Below are 25,562 nucleotides of genomic sequence, written 5' to 3'. Positions count from 1 at the left end.
TGTCCACGAAATTTAGCAGTAATTATTGCTGTTAAAGTCGTAAAGTGGATCTTTAATTATTCCCAGTTTCATATAATTAACGATAAAGACAAATAATTTGTTGTAGCTTTAACCAAAAAATAAAACTATACTATAATTTGTCGTATTAATGTGACAAAAATTAATATTGTAGTGGTTAATTATTTTAAAGTATCTCTGTTTAAAATTTAGTATTTTTATTTAACGGAGTATTTTTCACTAAAATAATTTGATTTCTTTCATTGTTTGTTATAACAATTTTTATTGTTTACCTTCTGATACTTAACACCACGATTTGGAATAATTAACCACTACAATATTAATTTGTCGCGTTATGGTCTGACATTAAACTGTAATAATTGTAGTGGTTAAATAATTACAGTTCTTTATGATTTCTTTCTTTCTGACGAGTTGAAAATGACGACTCCTACCTAAGTCCTATTCCTCAACCTCGTCATGTCTCTTTCTTATTCAGTCGAAGATCTCTAAGCTTTTTTGTTTTGTTTTGTTTTGTTTTGTCTTCTTAATTGTGTCGTTTTCAATTAGCAAAAACGGCACACACTTGCACATACCAAAGATCAAACACTCACATTTTTCTTCCTTGTTCTGTGTTTGCAGCATGTCAATTTCTGCGATCTCGTTCATGGTCTCCGTTGGATTCAATGCAGCTGCAAGGTTGGTACCAACATTAATTTTATTTACAATCCGGAGATAAAACGATACTAATTGTTATTATTTTTTTCCTCGAATTTATTTATGCATAGTGTGAGAGTAAGCAATGAATTAGGAGCTGGAAACCCGAGAGCAGCCGCGTTTTCCACAGTTGTTACGACGGGAGTATCTTTCTTACTAGCGATATTCGAAGCCATCGTGGTCTTATCGTGGCGAAATGTCATCAGCTATGCGTTTACTGATAGTCCCGCGGTGGCCGAGGCTGTTGCCGATTTATCTCCCTTTCTAGCCATCACAATTGTCCTCAACGGGATTCAGCCTGTTTTGTCAGGTAAAAAAAGAAACCCCACATTTCACATCAAATCTTCATTCATAATAAAGATTTGGAAGCACTCTTAAATTCTTATTTTTATCAAAATTCAATTTAATTCTTTTGTACTACTCAAAATCTATACTAGGAATGAAGATTTAATTCAATTTAATTCTTTCGTACTACTCAAAATCTATATTAGGTGTTGCGGTTGGATGTGGATGGCAAGCATTTGTGGCGTACGTTAACATTGGATGTTACTACGTTGTGGGGATACCAATTGGCTTCGTTCTTGGGTTCACTTATGATATGGGAGCTAAGGTGAATTAATAAATACTGTATTAAATATGGTTACATACTGTATTTAATGATAAAGATTTGTAATATTTAATATGTATGTATGATATGATGCAGGGTATATGGACAGGGATGATTGGTGGTACATTAATGCAGACGATAATCTTAGTTATTGTCACTTTCCGAACGGACTGGGACAAAGAGGTAAATTAATACTAAAAGATAAGAAAAGAATTAAATACTTTATGTTTTATAATGAAAAGCGTTAAGCACAAATTAATGGAAGGATTCATTGAATCGTTTAGTATTATTAATTTGATTAATTTTATATGTTTAGGTTGCGAAAGCTTCGAGTAGACTGGACCAGTGGGAAGAGAGCCGTGAGCCACTTTTGAAGCAATAAATTAAAAAAAAAAAAATGATTTTATTTGTTGTATTTTTTTCTGGGAGTTTGAGGTCAAAATGAAATCACAAATTTTCTTTTCCCCCAAAATTTGGCGATAGAGGAACACATGAAAGATGCAAATTCAATTGTTGAACTCTCGTTTTTCAATCGAAAAATGTAAGTCGCTTTGTTGATTATATAATATGATTCGAAAAATTTGAGGTTTTGCGAGTGTTGTTGTTGTGTGGAGTTAAAAAGTGAAAAAATTTGGAGTGGTTTTTGTTTGAAGGGTGGGATTTAGATAAGAAAGCAAAGTTTGTAATTCAGTGTAAGAGTTGAATATATTTTATAGCAAAGAGATTGAGTTCTTAATTTTTCTTACAAGCAAAATTTTGGAGCGGTTTTTGCTTGGAGGGCCTTCTTGGCTTCATGATAAAGTGAGGGGCCAGGCGTTATAGTTTTTTTGAAGTTTTCTTAGCTTTCGTTTCCAAACATTTGTTACTTCGTTTTTATCTGATGGCAAAAAAAAAAAAAAGCATTATTGGTTTTGACGACAATAAATATGTAAGCAGTTAGTTACAACAGTGGTCCAGTCAATGAATCTGTCATAGTTATGAAACCGACGTCGATACTTGATCATCCAAACCACTTTCATCACAACAAATTTTTTTTGAAAAAAACCTGGCAGCGAATGCCTAGGACGAGACTCAGGTCTAAACAAACTTTGTGCTTTCCACACAACATCTAAAAACTATATAGATACATACTAATTATAAAATCATGATTAAGCCCTTAGCAACAGAAAATGTTAGAACTTGTAAACAAAGATCTCAATACAAGGTAAAATGAAATCACCAAATTCATACACCCATGCTAAACAAAGGCAAATTAAATAGCAGGTTATCTGTTAAATTTCGATATATTGCAGAACATTTATAAAGCAAATTTCTTTTTCATTTTAGAAGTGTATGTGGGTTGAAAAAAGTTTTTCTAAGATGGAAAAGAAATTTCCTTTATAAGTGTTTTATGTATTAAGCCATTAAATTTTTGTATTTGAGAAGTAAACACTTTATAGAAAGATCAAAGATATAAATATAAAGTTGTTTTGTTTTGTATATTTGAGAAATATACAATTTTTTGAGTGTGAAATAGAGATTCTCTCTTCGAGGACACTCTACCACACTATTTTGTCTTCTCTATCTCACATTCAAAATATACAAAACAAAACTATCATATTTTGTGATATCTTTTTTAAAAATGTCTACACTTCTCAAATACAGCTAAAAAAGGAAAGAAAGACAAACATAGTAACATGGACAAGTATATAAATCTTTCAAAAAAAAAAAAAAGGTTGAAGTAAATAACGTAAATGATTAATTGGATCGAATGAGGGGTTTTGAGTCTTTTGACATAGAAAAGCAATAAATAGATTCAATACCAGACACATAGAAAAGCAATAACTCAACACATAGAAAAGCAATTATTGGTACACTTTTTATACAAATAAAATCCCAATAAAATGAATAAACCTCAGCCATATATACTATCAAGTATCACCCATCATAAAAACACAAAGCTCAACGCAGAGAGACCCAAAACACAATAAAGAAAAGAAGAAGAAAAAAAACTCTAACCAAAATGGACTCAACACCAGCAGAGACACAAATAACTCCGGTGCAAGTCACCAACGACGAAGCTAACCTCTTCGCCATGCAGCTAGCCAGCTGTTCCGTTCTTCCGATGGTTTTACAAGCAGCTTTACAGCTCGAACTTATCGAAATCATGGCCAAAAACGTTTCTCCGATGTCTCCGGCTGAGATCACTTCCCATCTCCCGACCAAAAACCCGGAAGCTCCACTCTTACTCGACCGTATCCTTCGGCTTCTTGCGGCTTACTCCATTCTCACCTGCTCCGTCCGTACGCTTCCAGGCGGCGATGGCGTCGAGCGGGTTTACGGGCTTGGTCCGGTGTGCAAGTACTTGACCAAGAACGAAGACAGCGTCTCGATTGCTCCTCTTTGCCTCATGAACCAAGATAAGATCTTCATGGAGAGCTGGTATTTCTGAAATTATCATATGATTTCATATTTTTAGGATATATTATTGTACTTAATTAAGTAATAAATTATGTCGTTAAAACCTATGCTTCTTGATTGATGTCAAATGCAATTGCAATGGTAAACGAGAGAGAGTTAGGATAGCGTTGAAGACAAATGAGACAAAAACAGACAAAACGATATCGTTTGATATCATATACTACCTAGGAAAGGATATTACTATATCTCAAATACACGACACGCATTTTTTTTTCTAGCCAAAATTCTGGAAACAAAACGAAGGTAGTCAAGAGCTAGAAGAAACATTCTTTTTAGAAAATACTTAAAATGTTTATTTTTTTTCATCGTACATGACTTTGAAGGGAGATTAGAGTTAAGATCTTTGAAGGGAGATTAGAGAAGATGGAATCTTTCTTATAGAGAAGTTGTTTTCTCGTATATTTCTCAAAGGCTTTTCAAAAATAGTCATATGAGTACATACAATATATACGAGTTGATATGCAAAATATCTTACGACAGTTTTGGATCCTTTCGTGTTTTTTTCTTCGATTTGGTCCTTCAATTGCATAATGTGCTCATGCAATATCAGTCTTTTGGTTACTTCCAAGCCATTTTACGTAATGAGCTTGGCCGTCATATTGCTGGTGTTGCATTGAATAATGAAGTGGTCGATATCGATGCATGCAGCCATACTTGTTGAAAAAGGAGCATATTTATGCTAGAAAAACGTTATGTCTGGTATCATATTTGATATTTGGGAATTAAGATATGGTTTTCTCATATATACAACTACTTAAATAGTTTAACAGCTATTTGATTCTATAAAAGTTTTTCTTAATAGTTCACTATTAGGTTATTGAGCAATAAGAAAAGGAACATAATAGGAAGATAATCTCTGTCTTTGGATTATTTGACCAACAAAATGATAGAGAAGAAGAGTTAATCAACATCTCTGGTTTTGGATTTTCTTTAGTCGAATCATCTCATGCCAAAGACACTTGCAGGTACCATTTGAAGGATGCAATTCTTATTGGTGAGACTCCATTTAATAAGGCTTATGGCATCAGCGTGTTAGAGTACCAAAAGACTGACACTAGATTCAACAAAGTCGTCAATGATGGAATGTCAAACCATTCCACAATATCCATGAAGAAGATTCTCGAGACCTATAAGGGTTTTGATGGCTTGACTTCTCTGGTTGATGTTGGTGGCGGGAGTGGTGCTACTCTCAAGATGATTGTCTCAAAATACCCCAACCTTAAAGGCATCAACTTTGATCTCCCTCATGTAATCAAAGACGCTCCTTCTCATCCCGGTTTGTCTACATCTTCCCCACAGATAAAGAAAACCCGATATTGTTACATCATTTAATTTGTTCAATAAAGGCATCCTATTACTAAACAATACAGGTATTGAGCATGTTGGAGGAGATATGTTTGTAAGTGTCCCCAAAGGTGATGCCATGTTCATGAAGGTTAGTAATATCTAGGTTTAAAAGAGCAAAGAATCATTATAAGTATAGCAAGGAAATGAAATCTCAAAACATTTTCATTCGTTTTTAACTCTAACAGTGGATATGTCACGCTCGGAGTAATGAACAATGTCTTAAATTCTTAAAGAACTGCTACGACGCGCTTCCGGAGAATGGAAAAGTGATAGTAGCTGAGTGTGTACTCCCAGAGACTCTAGACTCAAGCCTTATGACCAAACAAGCACTCCATGTAGACTGCATAATGTTGGCACACAGCCGGGGAGGTATAGAACGGACTGAGAAAGAGTTTGAGGCACTGGCTAAAGGGTCCGGCTTTCATGCCATCAAAGTTGTTTGCAACGCCTTCGGTATTCACATCATTGAGTTTCTCAAGACGATATGCACAAGTTATTAATGTCAACGTCTACTGCCACACATTTGTGTGTCATGTTATTATTGATTCGGTTATAAACTATGCTTATTGCTGTTTAATAAGGTTTATGTAAGGATCTGATATATTTCTAACTAGAATTTCGGGTCATTTTGATTTTTCCCAAAATGACATGTTTCTCAAATAGTGATTTCTAAGTCTCTGATCAAATCATATGTTATCAAACTTGGAATTCATCTAAAATCATTTTCATTCTTCTGTTATTCATTGAATTATTTACACAAATCATTTCAAATATACGGTTTATTCAAGAGTTAACATTTTTTTTTAATTACTTAGTGATTTTGAGAAATTACCCGAAATCATAATCAATTTTTTTTGTAACAATGACTACAATACTCTACAAAAACAAACAACATGAGTTTGTATATGTTCTTCAATACTATGGAGATTTTAACTCATATTAATTCTAATGAATTTTCAAATTCTACTTAGGGCCGGTCCGACAAAATGGTAGTCCAAATCAAAATTTTTTTGTGTGACCTCTTTCTATGTATTATTCAAAATCTTGAACAATATTGGTTGAAATTCTATTAAATGTTTAAACAAATAAATTTAGGGGTTATTGGTTTGAGATTTGAATAGATCAAGATTTTGTTAAACTCTGCTAAAGTTTAGTGTTATTAGTGTGTGATTTGTAAAAGGTCATTATATTTAAAATCTTAACAAATTTGGTTTATTAGATTCAAATTTTTATAAAGTCATTAGAATTTCTAATAGGATTGTTAATGAATTCAATTATTATATTAGTGGTTCATGATTTTATACATTTTTTCACAAAATAAAGTTATTGAAAATATCACAAAAATACAGAGATTATGAACATTTTACAAAATTTTAGAAAACTAATCAACAGAACTATAGAATATTCTCTAGCAATTTTTAAAAGTCTTTCACTTATTCACTTTTGATGATTTTGTTGAAGTTATCAAATTTTTTTTTATAAATTAGAGTTCAATAACACCTTCTTAGTGACTCTTCAAAATACACCTTTGTTATGTAGAAATAATGTGGTAATTATTTTTTTTGTGCAAACTGGTGATGATTCTTAAAAAGATAAAATGAATGTCTTTGATTGCTTTTTATAGAGATTTTCATTTCTTATCGAATATAAATAAGTTTTAGTGAGTATTGTTCACCGGATCCGTGGCGCAATGGTAGCGCGTCTGACTCCAGATCAGAAGGTTGCGTGTTCGATTCACGTCGGGTTCAATCCCCCGGTCTAGTCGGATCTTTCACTTTTTTAATTTTTATTTCCACACAAACTCATCTCAACCGTCCATTATGACGACTTTTTTGAAAAACCTATCAACGGCTACGATTAGATTAACACATACCAAAAACCCTAAAAATCCCTAATTCTTCACTCTCCGTCTTTGTCTTCTCCATTTTCACAGTCTCTCTTCTTCTTCAAACCCTAAAACAACAACAATGGCGTTACTCTCTCGAATCCGTTCATCAACATCTCTCTTCCGTCACCTCAACGCATCTCCTCAAATCCGATCACTCTCCTCCTCATCCTCCTCCTCCGCTTCATCAATCCTCTCACCAGATTCGAAAACTCCTCTCACAAGCAGAGAAAAAAGCAAAGCAGCTCTCTCTCTTCTCAAATCCGAGAAAGATCCAGATCGTATCCTCGAGATCTGCCGTGCTGCTTCCTTGACACCAGATTGCCACATTGATCGTATCGCTTTCTCCGCCGCCGTCGAGAATCTCGCCGAGAAGAAACATTTCACCGCCGTCTCGAATCTTCTCGACGGGTTCATCGAGAACAGACCTGATCTCAAATCGGAGCGTTTCGCTGCTCACGCCATTGTTTTGTATGGTCAAGCTAATATGCTTGATCACTCTTTAAGGGTCTTTAGTGATCTTGAGAAACTTGGAATCCCTCGTACGGTTAAGTCTTTGAACGCTCTTCTCTTTGCTTGTTTAGTAGCTAAGGATTACAAAGAAGCGAAACGTGTTTATATTGAGATGCCTAAGATGTATGGGATTGAGCCTGATCTTGAGACTTATAACCGTATGATCAAAGTGTTTTGTGAATCCGGTTCAGCTAGTTCGGCTTACTCCATTGTTGCGGAGATGGAGAGGAAAGCGATAAAGCCGAATGGCTCTAGCTTTGGTCTGATGATTTCAGGGTTTTATGCAGAGGATAAGAATGATGAAGTTGGGAAAGTGTTGGCGATGATGAAAGATCGTGGTGCTAACATCGGTGTTTCGACTTACAACATTAGGATTCAGAGTTTGTGTAAGAGGAAGAAAGCTAAAGAAGCAAAGGCTTTGCTTGATGGGATGTTGTCTGCAGGGATGAAGCCTAATACGGTGACGTATAGCCATTTGATTCGAGGGTTTTGTAACGAAGATGATTTGGAAGAGGCCAAGAAGTTGTTTAAGGTTATGGTGAACAGAGGATGTAAGCCTGATAGTGAGTGTTACTTCACTCTCATTTATTACTTGTGCAAAGGAGGTGACTTTGAGACGGCTTTGAGTCTTTGTAAAGAGAGTATGGAGAAGAATTGGGTTCCTAGTTTCAGTATCATGAAGTCGCTTGTTAACGGACTAGCTAAGGATTCGAAAGTCGAAGAAGCTAAGGTGCTTATTGCGCAAGTTAAAGAGAAGTTCACTAGAAATGTTGAGTTGTGGAATGATGTCGAAGCTGCATTGCCTCAATGAATCGTTCTGTGATTGGTACTTTCGATATTTTACGAATTTTCTCTATCTTTATCTGTCAGCAATGAAATAAAGGTCATAGCTTCTTAGACGATAGTAATCTTTTGATCATCCTGGTAGCTATTAGATAAATTCTGTTTTCTTTTTTTTTGTTGACCCATGTTTGATTATCAGACATAATCAAATCAAGAACTTGGTTAATTAGGTTTATCCTGTTAGGTTTGGTTTCGGAATCAGAGAGATCTTAAACATTTTTATCTGTAAGATTGGTCAATGCATTGAAGCTATTGTAGCCTGTCTTAATGGTCAAAACTCAAACCGTATATCTCTATTTTTATGTATATTTTTAGTGTCTTCCTATGTTTATACTATATAGTATGATGACTTTATTTAAAATATATACAAAGTTTAATATCTCTACATGCTTACCACGAACTAGTAAAGATTTGATTGGAAGTTTGTTAAAAAAGTAAGAGAAGAGACAGACGCGTTGGCTTATTCCAAATAAACGAACAGAGAAGAAAGAAACCCTCTAAAAATAAGAGAGAAGAAGAATAATCCTTTTTATCCAAATTTGAGAGACTTCCAAACATGGGAAACATTTATATATAACAACAACAAGAGACAGCAAAACTTTGTGAACCTCCTGTCATGCGACATCATTTTCCTAGGAAAGATCTGATCTTTCTTTCAGATTCTTATTGCCCAGACAGGGTTTGGATCTGAAAGGATCGGTACAGAGAGACAAGATCAAATCTTTCCTTGGGGGATTTTCATTTCAAAGGATTTGTTTTTGTCTGAAGAGATCAAGAACACAAAAGAAAAAAAAAGAAAAAGAAGAAAAATGTTGAAGCTTTGTCCTTGTTTCATCAATCCACAACATCTTGGACCTAATTCCCCTAGAGATTCTTTTGATGAAGGTCTTACAGCTTATAGAGGCCATAGCCGAAAACTTTTCGCTATCTTCACATTTCGTTCACGCCGAAAAGGTACTCATCATAAACGTTCTCCTCTCAATCTTTTCAAAATTTGTATCATTCTTTAGTTTCTAAAAATGGAAATGTTGATAAATGCAGGAAGCTGCAGGCAGAAGTATATAACGGACGAGATAAAGAAGTATGGGAACGTCAAGAACTGTGGCAGAATCTTCAAGTTCAAGGAACTAATAGTTGCAACGGACAATTAGTTTGCTAATTTTTATTTGATTTGGATGATGAGAAGTTTAGGTGGTGGCTGTAAAGAGACTTGACAGGAACGGTTTGCAAGGAACAAGGGAGTTCTTTGCTGAAGTGATGGTATTGAGTCTGGCTCAACATCCAAACCTTGTCAATCTCATTGGCTATTGTGTAGAAGACGAGCAACGAGTCCTCGTTTATGAATTCATGCCCAACGGATCTTTGGAAGATCATTTGTTTGGTATAAGCTGTGACCTTTTCACTGTTATATCATCAAGCTTTTACAATTTAATCTAATGTTTTTAATCTTTCTTCATTATATAGACTTACCAGAAGGGGCACCAAGTCTAGACTGGTTCAAGAGAATGCGGATAGTGCACGGTGCAGCTAAAGGGCTAGAGTATTTGCACGACTACGCAGATCCTCCTGTGATCTATCGCGATTTCAAAGCTTCAAACATATTGTTACAATCTGATTTTAACTCAAAGCTATCGGATTTTGGGTTAGCTAGGCTTGGACCAACTGAAGGCAAAGATCATGTGTCCACTAGAGTCATGGGAACATACGGATACTGTGCTCCTGAATATGCAATGACTGGTCAACTCACGGCTAAATCCGATGTCTACAGCTTCGGCGTTGTCCTCCTTGAGATCATTTCCGGAAGACGAGCTATTGATGGTGATAGACCAACCGAAGAAGAAAACTTGATCTCTTGGGTACTTAATCAAACAAGAGTCTTGTTACCATGTTTTTGTTGTTGCTTGAGAAGGAAGGAACTGATTAAAGTCCTTTTTTTTTTTTTTTGCAGGCGGAACCGTTGTTGAAAGATAGAAGGATGTTTGCACATATTGTGGATCCAAATCTAGAAGGGAATTACCCAGTAAAAGGGTTGCATCAAGCTTTAGCGATTGCAGCTATGTGTTTGCAAGAAGAAGCAGAGACTAGGCCATTGATGGGAGATGTGGTCACGGCACTTGAGTTCTTAGCTAAGCCTATAGAGGTCATTGATAACACTAATACTGATCCTACTCCTACCTCTGCTAATCAGACATCATCATCTGATTCATAAGAATACATTTTCCAATCCTTGAAACCATTAATTTTTCTTTTCATTTTTTTTCTTTTAACGTAAAACCCAAGAAAGTAATTAGGGTTAGAGTTCGAAGTCAAGTCGGATGCAAACAATTCTTTGTAATTTGATGTAATTTGGCATTGTGGGGAGATCGCATCATCTGTGAATCACAGTGTTAATCTCACACTAAACTTTTTTTGTTTGTATGTTTGATTAATGTGAAATCGTTATCTTTTTGATTTACATTCCAAAAAGACAGAAAAAAAAAACCTACAAAAATAAGTTTGGAGTAACAAAGTTACTACCAGAATCTATGTCCCAAGTGCAATTCCGTGGTGTTCATTCACTTATGGAGCTTCTGTCTGATTTGGTAGAGGAGATACTGTCATGGGTTCCAGCTAGATCTCTTTTACGATTAATATACACTTGCAAGCAGTGGGAAACATAATCCCAGAGCCTAGATTCGTCTTTAAGCATTTGTCTCACATGCGTTGCCGTGAACAACAATTCACCGTCTTCAACATAGATTCCACAGTTTCTTGTTATGATACATGAAGTTTTTTTTTTTAATCTAAGGTTTCTCAGTTTTTCTACTTCGGATGTTTGTTTTGTCTGACTTTCAAATTCCAGAGACAGAGTAGTATAACACTAAATGAGTTTGAATCTATATTTCCTTAAAAAAGTAGTAACAATTATCTTTCTCATACCTCTTAAATGCTTCAAAAGCGATAAACTTATTTGATACTCTTATTTGCAGAAACGAACAAAACTTTGATACTGTTGTTTTTTTCTCTCTCAAGTTTTCTTTTCCGCCCGGGTCAAAAAAGGTATAAAGTTAATAAAATTTGTACTTTTTTCTATACATTAGGAAGATGACAAGTGTACCTGAGCTTTCGATGCGAGGCAAGAGCTTTTTGAAGAGCAACATCAACTCTTGAATTCTCTCTGAACAATTGATCATATAACTGGCAAACAAACTCAGACACTTCCTCTTCATCATCTTCCCAAAGACCACAACACTTATCGCCTCTGTTCATTTTCTCGTGGTCGCTATCTTCCCAGTCACTTGTCGGTGTTGGTGGTCCGATCTCTTCCCTTTCTGTTACTGTGTTTTCTTCTTCTTCTTCGTCTTCTTCTTCTCCAATCTCAAATTTTCCGTTTTGGTCTCCAATGTTGTACTCAGATGAGCCTTGGGATGTTATTAGTGGCGTCTCTTGCGGCTCGTTCGATGGACCAATCACAGCTTTGGCACCAGAGTCCAAAAAGGCTTTAACTACAGCTTGTGTTGGTCCAAATGTTCCTGAGAAGACTATTATCCTATCTCTCCATGCTCCTACCTGTTTCAGATAACATGTTCAAAACATAAGACAAAATCTAGCTTAACCTGAAAAGAGAACATGTGGCCATCTTCTTATCAGCCTTGCGCTTATCACTAGCTTTTACAGTTTGAGTTTTGTACCAGCCAACCAAACTGCACATAAGCATATGGACAATATATTCGTAGAAGCTAAACCTTTTCAGAAATGCAAGAGTAAAAATATGTGAACATGAAACTAGCAGGAGATTTTGAATGTATAAAAGTCAAGTGACATTACCATCCAGCGAATATCATCAGGAGTCAAGTGTGCGGAAGGGACAGTTCTGCGGAACATAAATGATGCGATTTCTTGATCATCTTCCATCACCTTTACAATATATTAACAAGTAACATCAAAAACAAAATAAACCTTCCAAAGCTATAAGACTAACACCACAAAGAAGTCAATATGAAAAGCATATCCTCACTTGGGTTTGACGTCCGATATAACGATGGATGATATTTCCAACCTGGAAGCATTTCTTGATACGCACCAAATCCGAGATTGAACAAATGTTGGAAAGAACCGTTGCAGCCTTACGGCGATTACTTTGCATGACTGACAATATACTAACTTTGACGCTTTGGAGAAACTTATCAGCGAGATCTCCAGGTTCAGCAACCACAAATACATCATTTTGCCAACTAAATGAAACCAGAACGCAAATATCATCAATTAACTAGAATCACCTTATTTAGACTTGAGTGTGGTGTGATGGAAATGGAAAAGTTTGGACTGACCTCAGTATCGAACCATTAGAATCATTTTGAAGTGAGAGATGTATGATCCCCACTTGGGGTAAATTCTGTAACTTTTCATGCATCTGTCGTAATGGAAGATAGAGTTGTCTTTGTCTTGGAGGAGATGATGGAGGCGACATAACCGTCTTTCCCGCATGACCCCCGTCCAAGCTAAGTGGTGGAACCATATCAATCAACCTATTGAACTTTTGTGGGCCATGATCAGGAGTGAATAGAAGGGGACTCGGAGGCAAGCTTCCAGTTATAAGAGGAGAGGAAAATGGTGTGGGAAAAGCAGTCCCTGGAGATGGTTTCTGGCATCCAGGAGTAGCAGTAGCATGTAGTGAAGATAACTTTATTCCATTATTCGAACAAAATGACTCCAGCGCACGAGCATGATACTTTACTCTCCCTGAGTCAGGACTATGCTGAGCCTCCACAAGCAAAGCATTGCGTCTCCATCCTAGAGAAGGACTGCTCTCTACTGTTTAGGAATGAAAGAAAAATGATATTAAGTTACTAAGCTAACTATTTGAGAAGGTTTTTCTAAAAAGCAAATAAATTTTGAAATAGATACCTCTGCTATTTGGTAGCTTTCCATTCATAAACCGTGGTTTCAAATTCTCACACCACTTCTCGTCGTTTAGGAAGGGGAGTGTTAATCTCTCGCAGACGTTTTTAAGTACTTGGGAATTGCTTTGTATGTATTCTTCAATCGCAGCTTCCAATTTTAGCCAGATCGCTGGATCAGTCTCATCCAACTCCATTCCACAGCGATCATCAACTGCATAGACCAGATATTTAAAGACTTAACTATATTCGACATCAAACAATTATGCATTATGATAATTGACATAGATTATAAAATTAAGATTTCCTAGGTGTTCAAGAGGATAGCGTGTTCTTGTATGTTGTAAAATGCTGTGTGTGTTACCTACCTGGGTTGAANAAGACTAACACCACAAAGAAGTCAATATGAAAAGCATATCCTCACTTGGGTTTGACGTCCGATATAACGATGGATGATATTTCCAACCTGGAAGCATTTCTTGATACGCACCAAATCCGAGATTGAACAAATGTTGGAAAGAACCGTTGCAGCCTTACGGCGATTACTTTGCATGACTGACAATATACTAACTTTGACGCTTTGGAGAAACTTATCAGCGAGATCTCCAGGTTCAGCAANAACTTTACAAGGACGTCTAGCTTTTATTCACATTATGTACTTCAGCGATTTTTCTTATACAAAAAAAGTTTTCTTTTTCACTATTTGACCATGTGTAATTGTCATTTGGAGCCACAGTTCCATCAACGAAGTTCCACATAAGAGAAAAGACGGGAATTACCCTGGTTGGTACAGAGCNATCATCAATTAACTAGAATCACCTTATTTAGACTTGAGTGTGGTGTGATGGAAATGGAAAAGTTTGGACTGACCTCAGTATCGAACCATTAGAATCATTTTGAAGTGAGAGATGTATGATCCCCACTTGGGGTAAATTCTGTAACTTTTCATGCATCTGTCNTTTGGAAAAGAAGAAAAAAGAATTTTTTTTTTACAATATCAGTGTAAAAGCTTACTATAAAGTATCGAGGATAAGGATTATGAAGGGAGATAGTTGACTTTTACCGACTGAAAAATCATCAAGATAATATGGGGCAGCTGATGATGCTCGTATCGCTTGCCAAACCTGATGCTTACAACTTCCCATAAAAGCACTTTGCCTGTAGTAACCAGCTTGAACACTGGCAGTTGATGAAGTTAATGTACTGCCGCCTGAGTGATCTGAAAATGCATATGACATTTCCGGTGTTCCAACAGAATACTGCAAATAGAAAGGAGAGCTAAATGCGCCGAAATAGAGGGAGATCATGATAGGCGAATGTGAAATGGTTAACACTTCGTCGCCAGTTAACAGAGAATCAAGAATAAAGCAAAAGAAAAAGGGTGTAGTTTTGTACCTGGTAGTTTCGAAATATAAATGGCTGCGCAGGCATCACACTAACAAGAGTAGATACGACAAAGACTTTTGGAACATTCTTCACAGCTGACTCTATTAGTAGATCTCCATCCTCATCAGCACACATTTCCTTTAACAGTCTCTCGAACTCGTTTGCACTGTGCTGCAAGACAGTATATTATAAAACCACATTCCAAGTTATGTCTGAACCAAGAAGATTAGGTTTTATCAAGCATATCTATTTACAATCCTTAGTGGACATAATCTTTTTAATCTTTATGCGGCTTCAGCAGCACCGGTTAAGAATTACATTCAAAATTCAAGACGATAAATAAAATAAAAAATGATGATTCCTTAAAACCATAATCAGAAAGTTTAGCTCTTCGATTTTATGTCGCTAGAGAAGAACCAACAGAGTTGTATATACCTTAGATCCATGGATAACAACTCTGAAACTTTGTGATGAACTTTTATATAGCTGATCCAACTTTTCCCGCCAACTTGCAGCTTCATTGTCCTTTGGAACAGATTCAGCAAAAACAAGCTTTCCTAAAGAAAAATCATCCAAATTAAAGTCCAGAACCAATACATCAACGAAGCTGTAGAGCTCAAAGGGAATTCTACACACCTAGATTCTTGTAAATTTCTTCACATTGTTCCAGTGTCATAAGCTTGACACCAAGGGCAATAGCTAGCATTCCTCCTGTTGATGTGCCACATATAAGGTCGAATAGTTCATGTATAGGCTTGCCACTTCCCTTCTCAATCTCCTTAAGAATCTGCACCGTTGCAAGACCTTTCATTCCACCTCCATCCATGGTGAGTATGCGCAGTCCCTGTTTCGGTACTTGCCTGCCTTTTATGGAACGTCGCAGAATTTCATTTTCTCCTGTCATCAGAAGAAAAACGTTTTATGTAATGCCCAACTAGAGTATCTAGCAAAAATGACGATTTGATACACAAGACACACACCAAGAATTGCCAAAGCTCGAGCCGCAGCTTTGTTGACTCGTGGTTCAGGTGTAACAGTTAACCGCATCAATAACTCCCTCAAACTCTCTGAAGTAATCAGAATTCGACGATTTTCCAAACAGAAGGCCAAGTTCCCAACTGCTAATAAGGCTTGTCTTTGAACCTAAGAGAAAGGAAACTCAGTTGAAGAAACTATGGAATTTTCTTATTAGGAAGCCAAAATTGCAGCTATCTTACTTCAGGATTCTTATGGGCACACAAGGATTTTAAGGCTTTCAGCATATCCTTGGTGAGCATCTTCTGAGAAACGGAATCAGATACAAAAGCTAAGGTGACCACCACTTGTAAAACGGATATAACTTCGTCTGGGGTCGAAGATTTCAGAACAGTTTCAGTTGGCTTCATGATATCACACTTCATCAGCTGCATTGCTACGCCAACATCTCGAGCAAGAGATGATAGAGCAACACAAGCTTGCTCAACCTATCAAACCAATAGTTACAGTGATTGTTCCAAAAAAAAAGTAGACTTTTTCTCAACCCATAGCATAGAAACAAAAAACCAACATACCACATGGCGATTGTCACTTGTTATCATACTTATAAGCTGCNTTATGTAATGCCCAACTAGAGTATCTAGCAAAAATGACGATTTGATACACAAGACACACACCAAGAATTGCCAAAGCTCGAGCCGCAGCTTTGTTGACTCGTGGTTCAGGTGTAACAGTTAACCGCATCAATAACTCCCTCAAACTCTCTGAAGTAATCAGAATTCGACGATTTTCCAAACAGAAGGCCAAGTTCCCAACTGCTAATAAGGCTTGTCTTTGAACCTAAGAGAAAGGAAACTCAGTTGAAGAAACTATGGAATTTTCTTATTAGGAAGCCAAAATTGCAGCTATCTTACTTCAGGATTCTTATGGGCACACAAGGATTTTAAGGCTTTCAGCATATCCTTGGTGAGCATCTTCTGAGAAACGGAATCAGATACAAAAGCTAAGGTGACCACCACTTGTAAAACGGATATAACTTCGTCTGGGGTCGAAGATTTCAGAACAGTTTCAGTTGGCTTCATGATATCACACTTCATCAGCTGCATTGCTACGCCAACATCTCGAGCAAGAGATGATAGAGCAACACAAGCTTGCTCAACCTATCAAACCAATAGTTACAGTGATTGTTCCCAAAAAAAAGTAGACTTTTTCTCAACCCATAGCATAGAAACAAAAAACCAACATACCACATGGCGATTGTCACTTGTTATCATACTTATAAGCTGCCTCACCGCATTTTCATCTTTACCAATGACAGAACGATTTCCTTCATCTTGCATTATCTTCACCAATGTAGATGCTAGAAGAGGATGGTGACAAGACGAGGAACGGAATATAAGGGGAGAGAAGGCACTTAGCTTGTGCCTAGAGGCTCCAAAATAGGAAGTGTTTTCAGTCTGGCATCATGGAAAGTCACCCTTAGCATAAAACTTAATGATCTAGAGAATGAACTAGCAGACATATTGTGTGATGAGTTTTCTTTTTACCTCAATCTGTACATTTACTGATCTTAGATTCTCATCAGACACAATTCTGATATTTACAAGAGACAAGTGGCGAAGCTGATGCAAGGGTAAAATTTCTGGAAGGAATTCAAGGGGATTACCAAAAAGCCGTAGTATTCGTAGCCCAGACATCGCCCTGCATTTCAATCGAATAACTAATCAGTCTCGTACTAAATTCAAGAACAAAAACAGAAGCAAAACAGTAATGCCAGCTCTCCGCAACAATGACCTGAAATCAAGAAGAGGCCGGACCAGTTTATTGTGTTCCAACGATAATTCAACAAGACCCACACACTGTCTTAGTTCCACTGCACAAGAGTTTCAACCAACATCAGCTGAAAAATCTAATCTCATCTAATTATTCCACCAACATGTATTTATGTTACCATTAAAATGCTATTAACAAGTATTAAGGAATTGACAAGTTACGCTCACCAGGAACCGATATAAGCATGTTATTGTCGACTCTAAGAACCTTAAGGTTTTTCAGCTTCCCTATCTCAGGTGGCAAAACTGACAGTTTATTGTGCTCAAGGCACAGCTTCTCAAGGAGAGGTAACTCAGTCACTTCAACTGGCATTACCTGCCCAACATCGCAAAGCATTAGAAACAGAACAGCATAATCCAATTTGAAAAGCAATTATCCAAATGAGCACCAAACTATACAGCAGCAGAGAATCCAGAATTCTAAAACGTTAAAGAAACGTTACCAATAAACCACAACCAGATAGACTCAACGAGGTGACAGTCTTCCAATGCACCCCACAAGATGACGCAACGTCGATAGCCGGCGCAGGAATAGCTGCAGGCATCATATCAGAACGCATCAGCCTAGTCAAGATGCCTACACCGTCGTACTGCTGACCCGAACCAGCAGCTTTCATCAATGTAACTGCTCGCAAAGGCTCTCTCCGTTTCTCAACTCTCATCTCTATTCCAACATTCTCTATACCACCTTCATCGCCGTCTCCGTATCCTTTCAATTCAACAACAACTGTATCATGCGGCGCAGGCAAAGCCACCATTAACTGCGATTCCAATCTCAACGCTACCTGATCCTCCGAATCGCCAGCGGTCCAGTCTAAATCAATCCGGAACCCTAATTCAGGATCCTCCACAGCGGATGGAGAAGAACATGACGAAGTTGGAGATCCGAACGGAGACGCGGACGGTGATTGAATCGGATCGTCATTAAGATCATCGGCGCCGTAGCTGAGACTCAATCGGAAACTCTCCGATGATCTCTTCCATCCTAACCCCCATGACATGGCTAAATTCTCCGATCACCGCTGGGAGGGTGGTGAATCAAAATCGGAGAAACTCGAATCAAAATCGGTAATCGTGGATTTGAAAATTCGATTGTGAGAAGAGAAACAAAATGTGACCAGATCAATGGGTGATGATGATGATGAAGAAGTGATGATCAGAGGAGAATACTCATTCATCACTTTCTCTGATCTCTCTCGCCTGAGTTTGGTTAACTTGATGATGATGATACACAATAAATCTATGAGACGCTACGAAACGGCGTCGTTCCTTGTAAAGGTAAATTTAAGATTATGGAAATAAAAAAGTTTTATAACGTTTGACAGAAAAACTGGTTCGAAAAAAAAAAATGCATTACAGATTATATGATTTACATTAACATGTATTTCCGAACTAATTCAAAATTTTTAAGTAATTTTAAATAATACAAAAATATTGTGTTGATGCTTTCAACTTCTGAACTTTTGGATTGCAAATCTTGATAGACTCTCAATGATGGCATAACTTGCATCATGGGGGCTTACAAGTCTCGGAAATCTGCTGCCTTTGCTCTGTAGCTGTAGAGAGACAAGACCATATCTTCTTACATTGTCCCTTCACTCAAGTTGTTTGGGCTAAGGGTTTACAAAGACTAAGATAGTTTTGGTAAAGGGAACCAATGCTACAGGCTACTTCCCTTTATCATGAAATCTCGTTTATTTTTTTTTGCGATTAGAGTAAATTCCAGTTTGATAAATCAATCGGGAACCCTAATTCAGAATGGAGAAGAACATCACGAAGTCGGAGACGCCGATGGTAATTGAATCGGATCGTCGTTTAGATCATCGGCGCCGTAGCTGAGACTCAAACGGAAACCCTCCGGAGAAATCACAACCGGAGATCAAACCTCGATATCAAAATCAGTAATCGTGGATCGAACTGGATGATTGAAGCTTAACTAGGGGCGAGCGCCCCAGGTACATAGATTAAAGGGTATATACATATAAGAAAATGTTTTTTTTTGTAAGTTAAATAAACAAAAAATAAAAAATTTGTAAATTAAAAGGATACAAAAAAAAATTGTAATCTAGAAAAGTCACAAAAAAAAAATTATATAAACCAAATAGACCAAAAAAAAATCAATAAGTCCTTTAATAGATTAAGGAGCTTTTTTATTTTTTTTGCCACTGATTGAAAAATACGATTGAGAGAAGATAAACAAAATATAGTACTCATCCATCACTTTGTTTCTGATCTCTCGTCTGAATTTGGTTGGTTAAACTTGATATCATAGTCTGTTACTTTGATCTACGTGACACTACGAAACGTCGGCGTTCCTTCTAAAATAATTTGAAATTCTTTCTATAACTTTTATAACGTTCGTAATTAACACAAAGAAACATGTTAGTTAAATCTCGACCGGATTATCCTTGAATTATCGGGTTTACCTAGATCGACCACATGTCAATAGATTAATCAAATCATGAAGATAAGAAAAGAAAAAGAAAAACAATCGCATCGTTGAAGATTAACAAACCACAAAGTCTGCTATATGAATACAAATTACATCATTGATAACAAAAGAAAACAAAAAACAAAATAACATTGATATAGAAAGATAAATTATATAATATCACGAGCACATTTTATAGAACAAGTTGTGAAGTTGTCTGTCGTAAATAGTCTGCCCTGGCAAGGGTACTCACAAGAATCACAAAGTGGTCGAGAAAGATTTCTTCCGGCAAGAACTTTGACCTGTTTTACCTCCTTCCCATATACATCCAAGATTTGACCAGGTTTCAGATAAAGGTCATCATCAAATAAGCAGACAGTGTGAAGAGTAGTGCAGCAAACGTTGCACCAATAGAAGGATTTTGTGTTGGTGTCTCTCAAGTTACGCTCGCAGACTTCACACCAATCTTTTTCACACATCTCTTTCCCCCATAAAAGTTTAAGAAAGTGTTTGTCGTGCTTATACCTTGCTTTGTATGGTAAGGTAGCACACTTGATACAAACAATAAAATCACATTTGATGCAATTAAATTGTTTATAACATTCTGATTTACAAACCTCACATATGGGCTTGACGTCGGGGTGTAAAGCTAGGAACAAGGGATGTTCATGACCTTGGAAATCAAATGGCTCAGATATTGCAGCACACCTTACATCTACACCAAACTCGCATTCCACTATGGGACAACAATACATAAAGTCGCCACAATAACGATAACAAGCATCGCACAAGAAGTTAGCCTTATCATATTTACTTCTACTCATTGGGATCAATTCAAGTGGATGAGGATGTAACACATGTTGTATTCTGCGGGGAGATTTTGCGCATGTTTCATGGAGGATGAATTCACACTCCATACAAGAATAGAAGTTAACTTCAAAGATAGGCATAACACACATTTGGCAAAACTTGTTCTCATCACAAATTATGCTAACCTCAAGCTGAAGATAGTGGTCATGAAGAAAATGAAGTATCACTCCTTCAGATATAATCTCGAACGGCCCAACATCTTGTGTTATATCATCTTCTTCTGGTACACCTTCGAGTTCAACTCCATCCCACACATCTTTCCGTAGAGCACATCTTACGTGAACAGCATATTCATCACATTTGTCACAAGTATATGCACCATAATCACCGTCAATACTTTTACGACAAACTCCACAAGACCATCCTTTGGATTGGAGAGAAGAAGTGTAGGAGATGCGATGGTGGTGACGTGAAATCTTGATGATGGATGGAGAATACATACAATCATTATGAGCAACAAATCTGCATCTGAGACAAACGTATGTGGGATAGTTTTTTCTGATTATACCACAAATGTTGCAAGTTAAGAGCGCCTGTTCGGGAAAAAGAGTGAGGGGATGGTCATGACGTTTCAGTTGGTCTACAACGAAGGGTATTGACTTCATTGCACAGACTGTATGCATTACAGCATCACATATGATACAATAATATACCAAATCTTTTGCTATTCTTCCACAACAAAAACACTCTATACTGGCAGCAGTAGGATGACGATAGTAAAGCCGAAGATAATGCTCGGGATGATAAGGGTGTTTGATTTGCAGTGGAGACTTTACGCATTCTTTGTGGAAAGTTTTATCACATATGACACAAAAATAATAATTTGTACCAAGATTTGAGCCGCTGCATATGTCGCACCCACCATCAGCATCTAATTCTTTATTGTTGCACCAAAACAAAGGGATTAATGAATGAGGTTCATACGGATTATCACTGCTTATTGTAGAGCCGAGGTATTCGAGGGAATAACTAATCGGAAACATGAGAGGAGGATCAGAGGGTTCTCTTAAAGTTCGTGGATAAGGACACAAAAAACGTTCTTGAAAAGGGAGGTCGTGGCTAGCTGCTTCACCGGAGGAAGATGTTGGGCTATGTGTTTGTGGTATGGGTAGGTATTTCGGGTGATGGTATACCAACTGAGATAGTTTACCATCGTTCTCCACCTCATGAAATCCTCCCAAAGGTATCGACTTCATGGCACAAATTGTATGCATAACAACATCACATATGGTACAATAATATACCAGGTCTGTTGCTCTTCTTCGACAACATAAACACTGTTTATCAGGAGAACTAGGAAGACGACAGGAAAGTTGGAGAAAATGATCATAATGGTAAGGGTGCTTGATTTTGAACGGAGATCGGACACATTCTTTGTGGAAAACTTTATCACATTTGACACAGAAATAATAGTCTGTGCCAAAATTTGAGCCGCTGCATATGTCACACCCACCATCAGCATCAAATTCTTTATTGTTGCTCCAAAACAGAGGGAGTAGTGGATGGTCATAAGACTTGCCACTTCTTGTTGTAGAGCCGACGTATTCCGGGGAATAACTAACTTTATAAGTGAGAGAATCGGAGTTATCTTCTAAAATTCGTAGAAGAGGACATAAGAAAAGGGGTTGATCAGAAGGGTGGTCGCGGCTTGCTGCTTTATTGAACAAGGTTGGTTTTTTTGTTTTTGGTATGGGTTGGTATTTTGGGTGATAATATACCAGCTGAGATAGCCTATCATCGTTTTGCACCTCGTGAAATCCACCCATGGAATCCATTGCTACTCCACCAGTTATTTTGATAGCTTAGGTGAAAGACTTTTTTGGTTGGGATGATGTTCGTCTCCTGCTTCTCCCACATTATCTACTCGGCAATTCATCCGGTGACTTCACGGTCGCCAAAGAAATACAATAAACAAATAATTGTCAACTTGTCTTGCACATGATTCTCGTCTTTTCTAAAATTGCTTTCGATCAGGCTTTAATTGTTATTTTATTTTGTGATTAAATTACTAACCCAGTTGACACTTTAAAATATATTATTGTCTCATTAGCTGTTTACAACTCGATGCAGTCTTTTAATATTATTTCGTCTACAAAAATCATTGCGTCTTATATATAGTTCACATACATACGTGTATGTAGTACAATTTTAGTGAAAATAATTGAGCTATTTGGGATTTAAATATCATTGGCATTTGGTTTTGTAATATAGTTATTTCCATCCACCACTACTGTAATTTGTTTCTGTTTCACATTTAACAAACTTTGATGTAAAATACACTTAACACAAACGGTAATGTATATTATATTGCATAATCTTCAAATGACTAAAAATATTTGAGATTTTAATTTTTTTTAAGTGGTTCAATTTTTTTACATATGATTCAATTTTATTCTCTTTTTCTTTGTGATGACTATTTTACCCTTATTTAAAAAATAAATAAGTAAAAAAAAAGGTAATGTATATTTATAAATTGAAAAATTACAGAAAATTTTGACAATTTTTATGACATGTTATAGTTTCAAAGTACGACATAAATATTGATTTATAGAGATGAATTATAATAAAAATATTTTAGAAGAAAAATCAAAACATACATTAATATATCAAATTATATATATATATATATTATGTAAATTTTTATGATTATTAATTTATATTATTAGCGGACCATATATTTATAGAAAAACTCTAAGAAAATATTGTTTTTGTTATTTTATCAAATTTGGTTAATTTTTATACCAATCCAACTTTAAACAGAGAAATTTATTATTTTATAGTCTTTATTAATTTATAGAATATTAATTTACAGAAATTTTTACTTTACTTGTAATTTCTATATATACAATCAAATAAAATTTAATTAATTAAATCATACTCCAACCTAATCAATTTCTAACAAAATAATAAGGAACTCCCACTTTGAAAGCTTGACTTGAACGTAGTGCTGACCCACAGTTATATGTTTGTCAAAAAAAAAAAAAAAACTAGGGTATTAAGTTAATTTTCTAACTTGTTAAGTTTTCTAACGTGTGAGGAGGTGTGAGTTATAACTTATAAGTGTATAAGACTCTACAATATATCCTCTGTTTTTATATAACGTTATGCAAAATTATAATATATCCAAATATTTTAACAAAAGAGCGAAGATAAAGAATGCATTTGAGATTTGTTTTAGTCGTGAGCATTTTAGTATTGTACGCATCACTCGCTGTCTAGTAACGCTGTATCAATCGATTAATTAATTAAAGTAAAGAAGTGCGCAGGTCTTTGATTAACTGAGAATAATATAAGCATCACACAAGTTACAGCTGGAAGCTTCGAACCAATTAACCTATTGGTGGTCTCTATACTCCCTAGGGATTAAATGTTTACAAAAGACGTGCAGATAAGGAACGTTCATGATTTATGACTAGCAAACTACTTTTGAATTTTATAAAAACGACGATCGATCCACTCTAACAATAATTTCTGTAATTATGAAACATTTATTAATTAAGAAGAGAAAATTATATGTTATGAGACATTTTCTGAAAATGTGTCCTAACCAATAACTAGTTATTGTTTTGAAAGTAAATATTTATGTATTTTCTTTGCAACACGTTTAATGTTTAAATTCACGTTTTTTTCTGTTAAATATTATGTTCATACTGTAAAATGTAAGATTTAGTTTTCTTTTTTCTATCTTGGGGTTTTGAATTATGAAGTTAGCTAGTTTCCGAAGATTGAACCTATCTCACTTGAGCATAAAAACTTAAGTATCTTAATTAGAGAATGAAACGTAAAAGACAGATTGCGTGATGAGTGTTCTACTTACCCCTATATGATTTTCGATTCTCATCTGCAGTGCAACACAATTTTTACAGCTGAAGTAAGGATAAAGCTTCTGGAAGGATTCTAAAGGGATTACTAAAAAGCCTTGGTGCCATTACATAAGTTGCACTTCAATCAAATAATGAATAAGTCTTAACCAATAACTAGCTTAAAAGATAGGATCTATTAATTATAACTTGAAAGCAAAACAATAATACCAGCTCTCTCCCATAGTGATCTGAAATCAATAAGAGGCCAGGCGAGTTTAATAATGTGTTCTAATGATAATTCAACAAGACCAACAAATTGTCTTAGGTCAGCCACTTCACAAGAGTTTCAGCCAAGATCAGCTAAAAAAGAAATCTAATCTAACAGAGCATTAAAAACAGAACATGGAAAGAAAAAAAAAACGGCTTGTCTTGAAATAATTAGTTGAGATATATATCCAAGAAACAAGTATACGTAACGTAGCACAGAGAGTGTCATTATAATATACCTCAATTGCTAAAATTAAAGATATGACATTTTCTTAATCAATGTTTGTTGCTCTCCACCTTTTGTTTTGTTGCCCTAGATTGGATATATTCTAATGGAGACGCCGAGGACGAGTGGAATCGTCTTAGCTGAGTTTTCGTATTTCAAAAAGCGAAGTTCATGGGCATGCCGTAGCTGTGTTAGATTAGATTTCGTCGTTTAGATCATCAGCGACAGAAACTCTCCGATGATCTCTTCTACATCTTTTAAAACAAAAGAAAAGAGAAAAAAAAATTACACTAATATTGGGAGATATCGATATGATTAACTTACTGGATTCTCATCTTCAGTTGAAACTAAGACAATATCACGAGAACATTTGATAGAACACGCTCTCTTGTTGTCTTTCTTAAATATTCTGCCCTGACAAGTGTACTTACACGAATCACAAAGTGGCCGGGAAAGGTTATCTTTGCCAAGAACCTTGAACTCCTTCCCTCGTACTTTCCAAATTTGACCAGGTTTCAGAAAAAGG

At 36.2% G+C, this 25,562-nt stretch overlaps 5 protein-coding genes, 1 non-coding gene and 1 pseudogene across 7 annotated transcripts in view; 5 read left to right on the top strand and 2 right to left on the bottom strand.

Moving 5' to 3' along the window:
* LOC104703790 (protein DETOXIFICATION 37) overlaps positions 1-2,056 on the top strand; it is a 10,796-nt gene extending 8,740 nt beyond the window's left edge. Inside the window, exons 3-7 of the mRNA XM_010419864.1 lie at positions 637-693; positions 783-1,021; positions 1,203-1,321; positions 1,415-1,501; positions 1,635-2,056. Coding sequence (XP_010418166.1) covers positions 637-693; positions 783-1,021; positions 1,203-1,321; positions 1,415-1,501; positions 1,635-1,700 — 568 coding nt within the window. The 3' untranslated portion in view covers positions 1,701-2,056. The remainder of the gene's footprint in view (positions 1-636; positions 694-782; positions 1,022-1,202; positions 1,322-1,414; positions 1,502-1,634) is intronic.
* LOC104703789 (flavone 3'-O-methyltransferase 1-like) lies at positions 3,211-5,785 on the top strand. Of its 2 annotated transcripts, none has more exons than XM_010419863.2 (4): positions 3,211-3,739; positions 4,744-5,054; positions 5,149-5,213; positions 5,359-5,785. In XM_010419863.2, exons 1-4 carry the CDS (start codon positions 3,321-3,323, stop codon positions 5,623-5,625), a joined length of 1,062 nt encoding a protein of 353 aa, XP_010418165.1. In that variant the 5' UTR covers positions 3,211-3,320; the 3' UTR covers positions 5,626-5,785. The 2 variants fall into 2 exon arrangements, with proteins under 2 accessions (XP_010418165.1, XP_010418164.1); XM_010419862.2 differs by having other exon boundaries at positions 3,217-3,739; positions 5,311-5,785.
* TRNAW-CCA lies at positions 6,802-6,873 on the top strand. The gene has a single exon. It is a non-coding gene; the product is annotated as a tRNA-Trp (tRNA).
* Positions 7,040-8,674, top strand: LOC104703788 (pentatricopeptide repeat-containing protein At1g61870, mitochondrial-like). Its single transcript, XM_010419861.2, has one exon. It carries the CDS (start codon positions 7,093-7,095, stop codon positions 8,332-8,334), a length of 1,242 nt encoding a protein of 413 aa, XP_010418163.1. The 5' UTR covers positions 7,040-7,092; the 3' UTR covers positions 8,335-8,674.
* LOC104703787 lies at positions 8,727-10,817 on the top strand (annotated as a pseudogene).
* On the bottom strand, positions 11,248-18,668 carry LOC104705169 (phospholipase A I-like). Its single transcript, XM_010421145.2, has 18 exons — positions 17,883-18,668; positions 17,608-17,755; positions 17,402-17,480; positions 17,155-17,308; positions 16,855-17,064; positions 16,522-16,767; positions 16,285-16,447; positions 15,269-15,529; positions 15,068-15,189; positions 14,642-14,803; positions 14,261-14,505; positions 14,077-14,111; positions 13,615-13,629; positions 13,254-13,460; positions 12,677-13,160; positions 12,364-12,580; positions 12,174-12,263; positions 11,248-11,915 (listed from the first exon to the last, which is right to left on the bottom strand). The coding sequence occupies exons 1-18, from the start codon at positions 18,438-18,440 to the stop codon at positions 11,436-11,438; spliced, it is 3,876 nt and encodes a 1,291-aa protein (XP_010419447.1). The 5' UTR covers positions 18,441-18,668; the 3' UTR covers positions 11,248-11,435.
* On the bottom strand, positions 19,920-22,616 carry LOC104703786. The gene has a single exon (XM_010419859.1). The coding sequence runs from the start codon at positions 22,513-22,515 to the stop codon at positions 20,041-20,043; it is 2,475 nt and encodes an 824-aa protein (XP_010418161.1). The 5' UTR covers positions 22,516-22,616; the 3' UTR covers positions 19,920-20,040.

The sequence above is a fragment of the Camelina sativa genome, chromosome 7 (genome assembly GCF_000633955.1).
Source record: "Camelina sativa cultivar DH55 chromosome 7, Cs, whole genome shotgun sequence".
In the NCBI taxonomy this organism is placed as follows: domain Eukaryota; kingdom Viridiplantae; phylum Streptophyta; class Magnoliopsida; order Brassicales; family Brassicaceae; genus Camelina; species Camelina sativa.
This window is presented reverse-complemented; position numbering and strand designations above follow the sequence as displayed.

Excerpts from the sequence above, each read along its gene's own strand:
- LOC104703789 (XM_010419862.2), top strand. The coding sequence starts at position 3,321 with ATGGACTCAACACCAGCAGAGACACAAATAACTCCGGTGCAAGTCACC. Across the intron at positions 5,055-5,148 it reads AGACGCTCCTTCTCATCCCG|GTATTGAGCATGTTGGAGGA; the intron begins GTTTGTCTACAT and ends TAAACAATACAG. Across the intron at positions 5,214-5,310 it reads GTGATGCCATGTTCATGAAG|TGGATATGTCACGCTCGGAG; the intron begins GTTAGTAATATC and ends TAACTCTAACAG.
- LOC104703788 (XM_010419861.2), top strand. The coding sequence starts at position 7,093 with ATGGCGTTACTCTCTCGAATCCGTTCATCAACATCTCTCTTCCGTCAC.
- LOC104703786 (XM_010419859.1), bottom strand. The coding sequence starts at position 22,515 with ATGGATTCCATGGGTGGATTTCACGAGGTGCAAAACGATGATAGGCTA.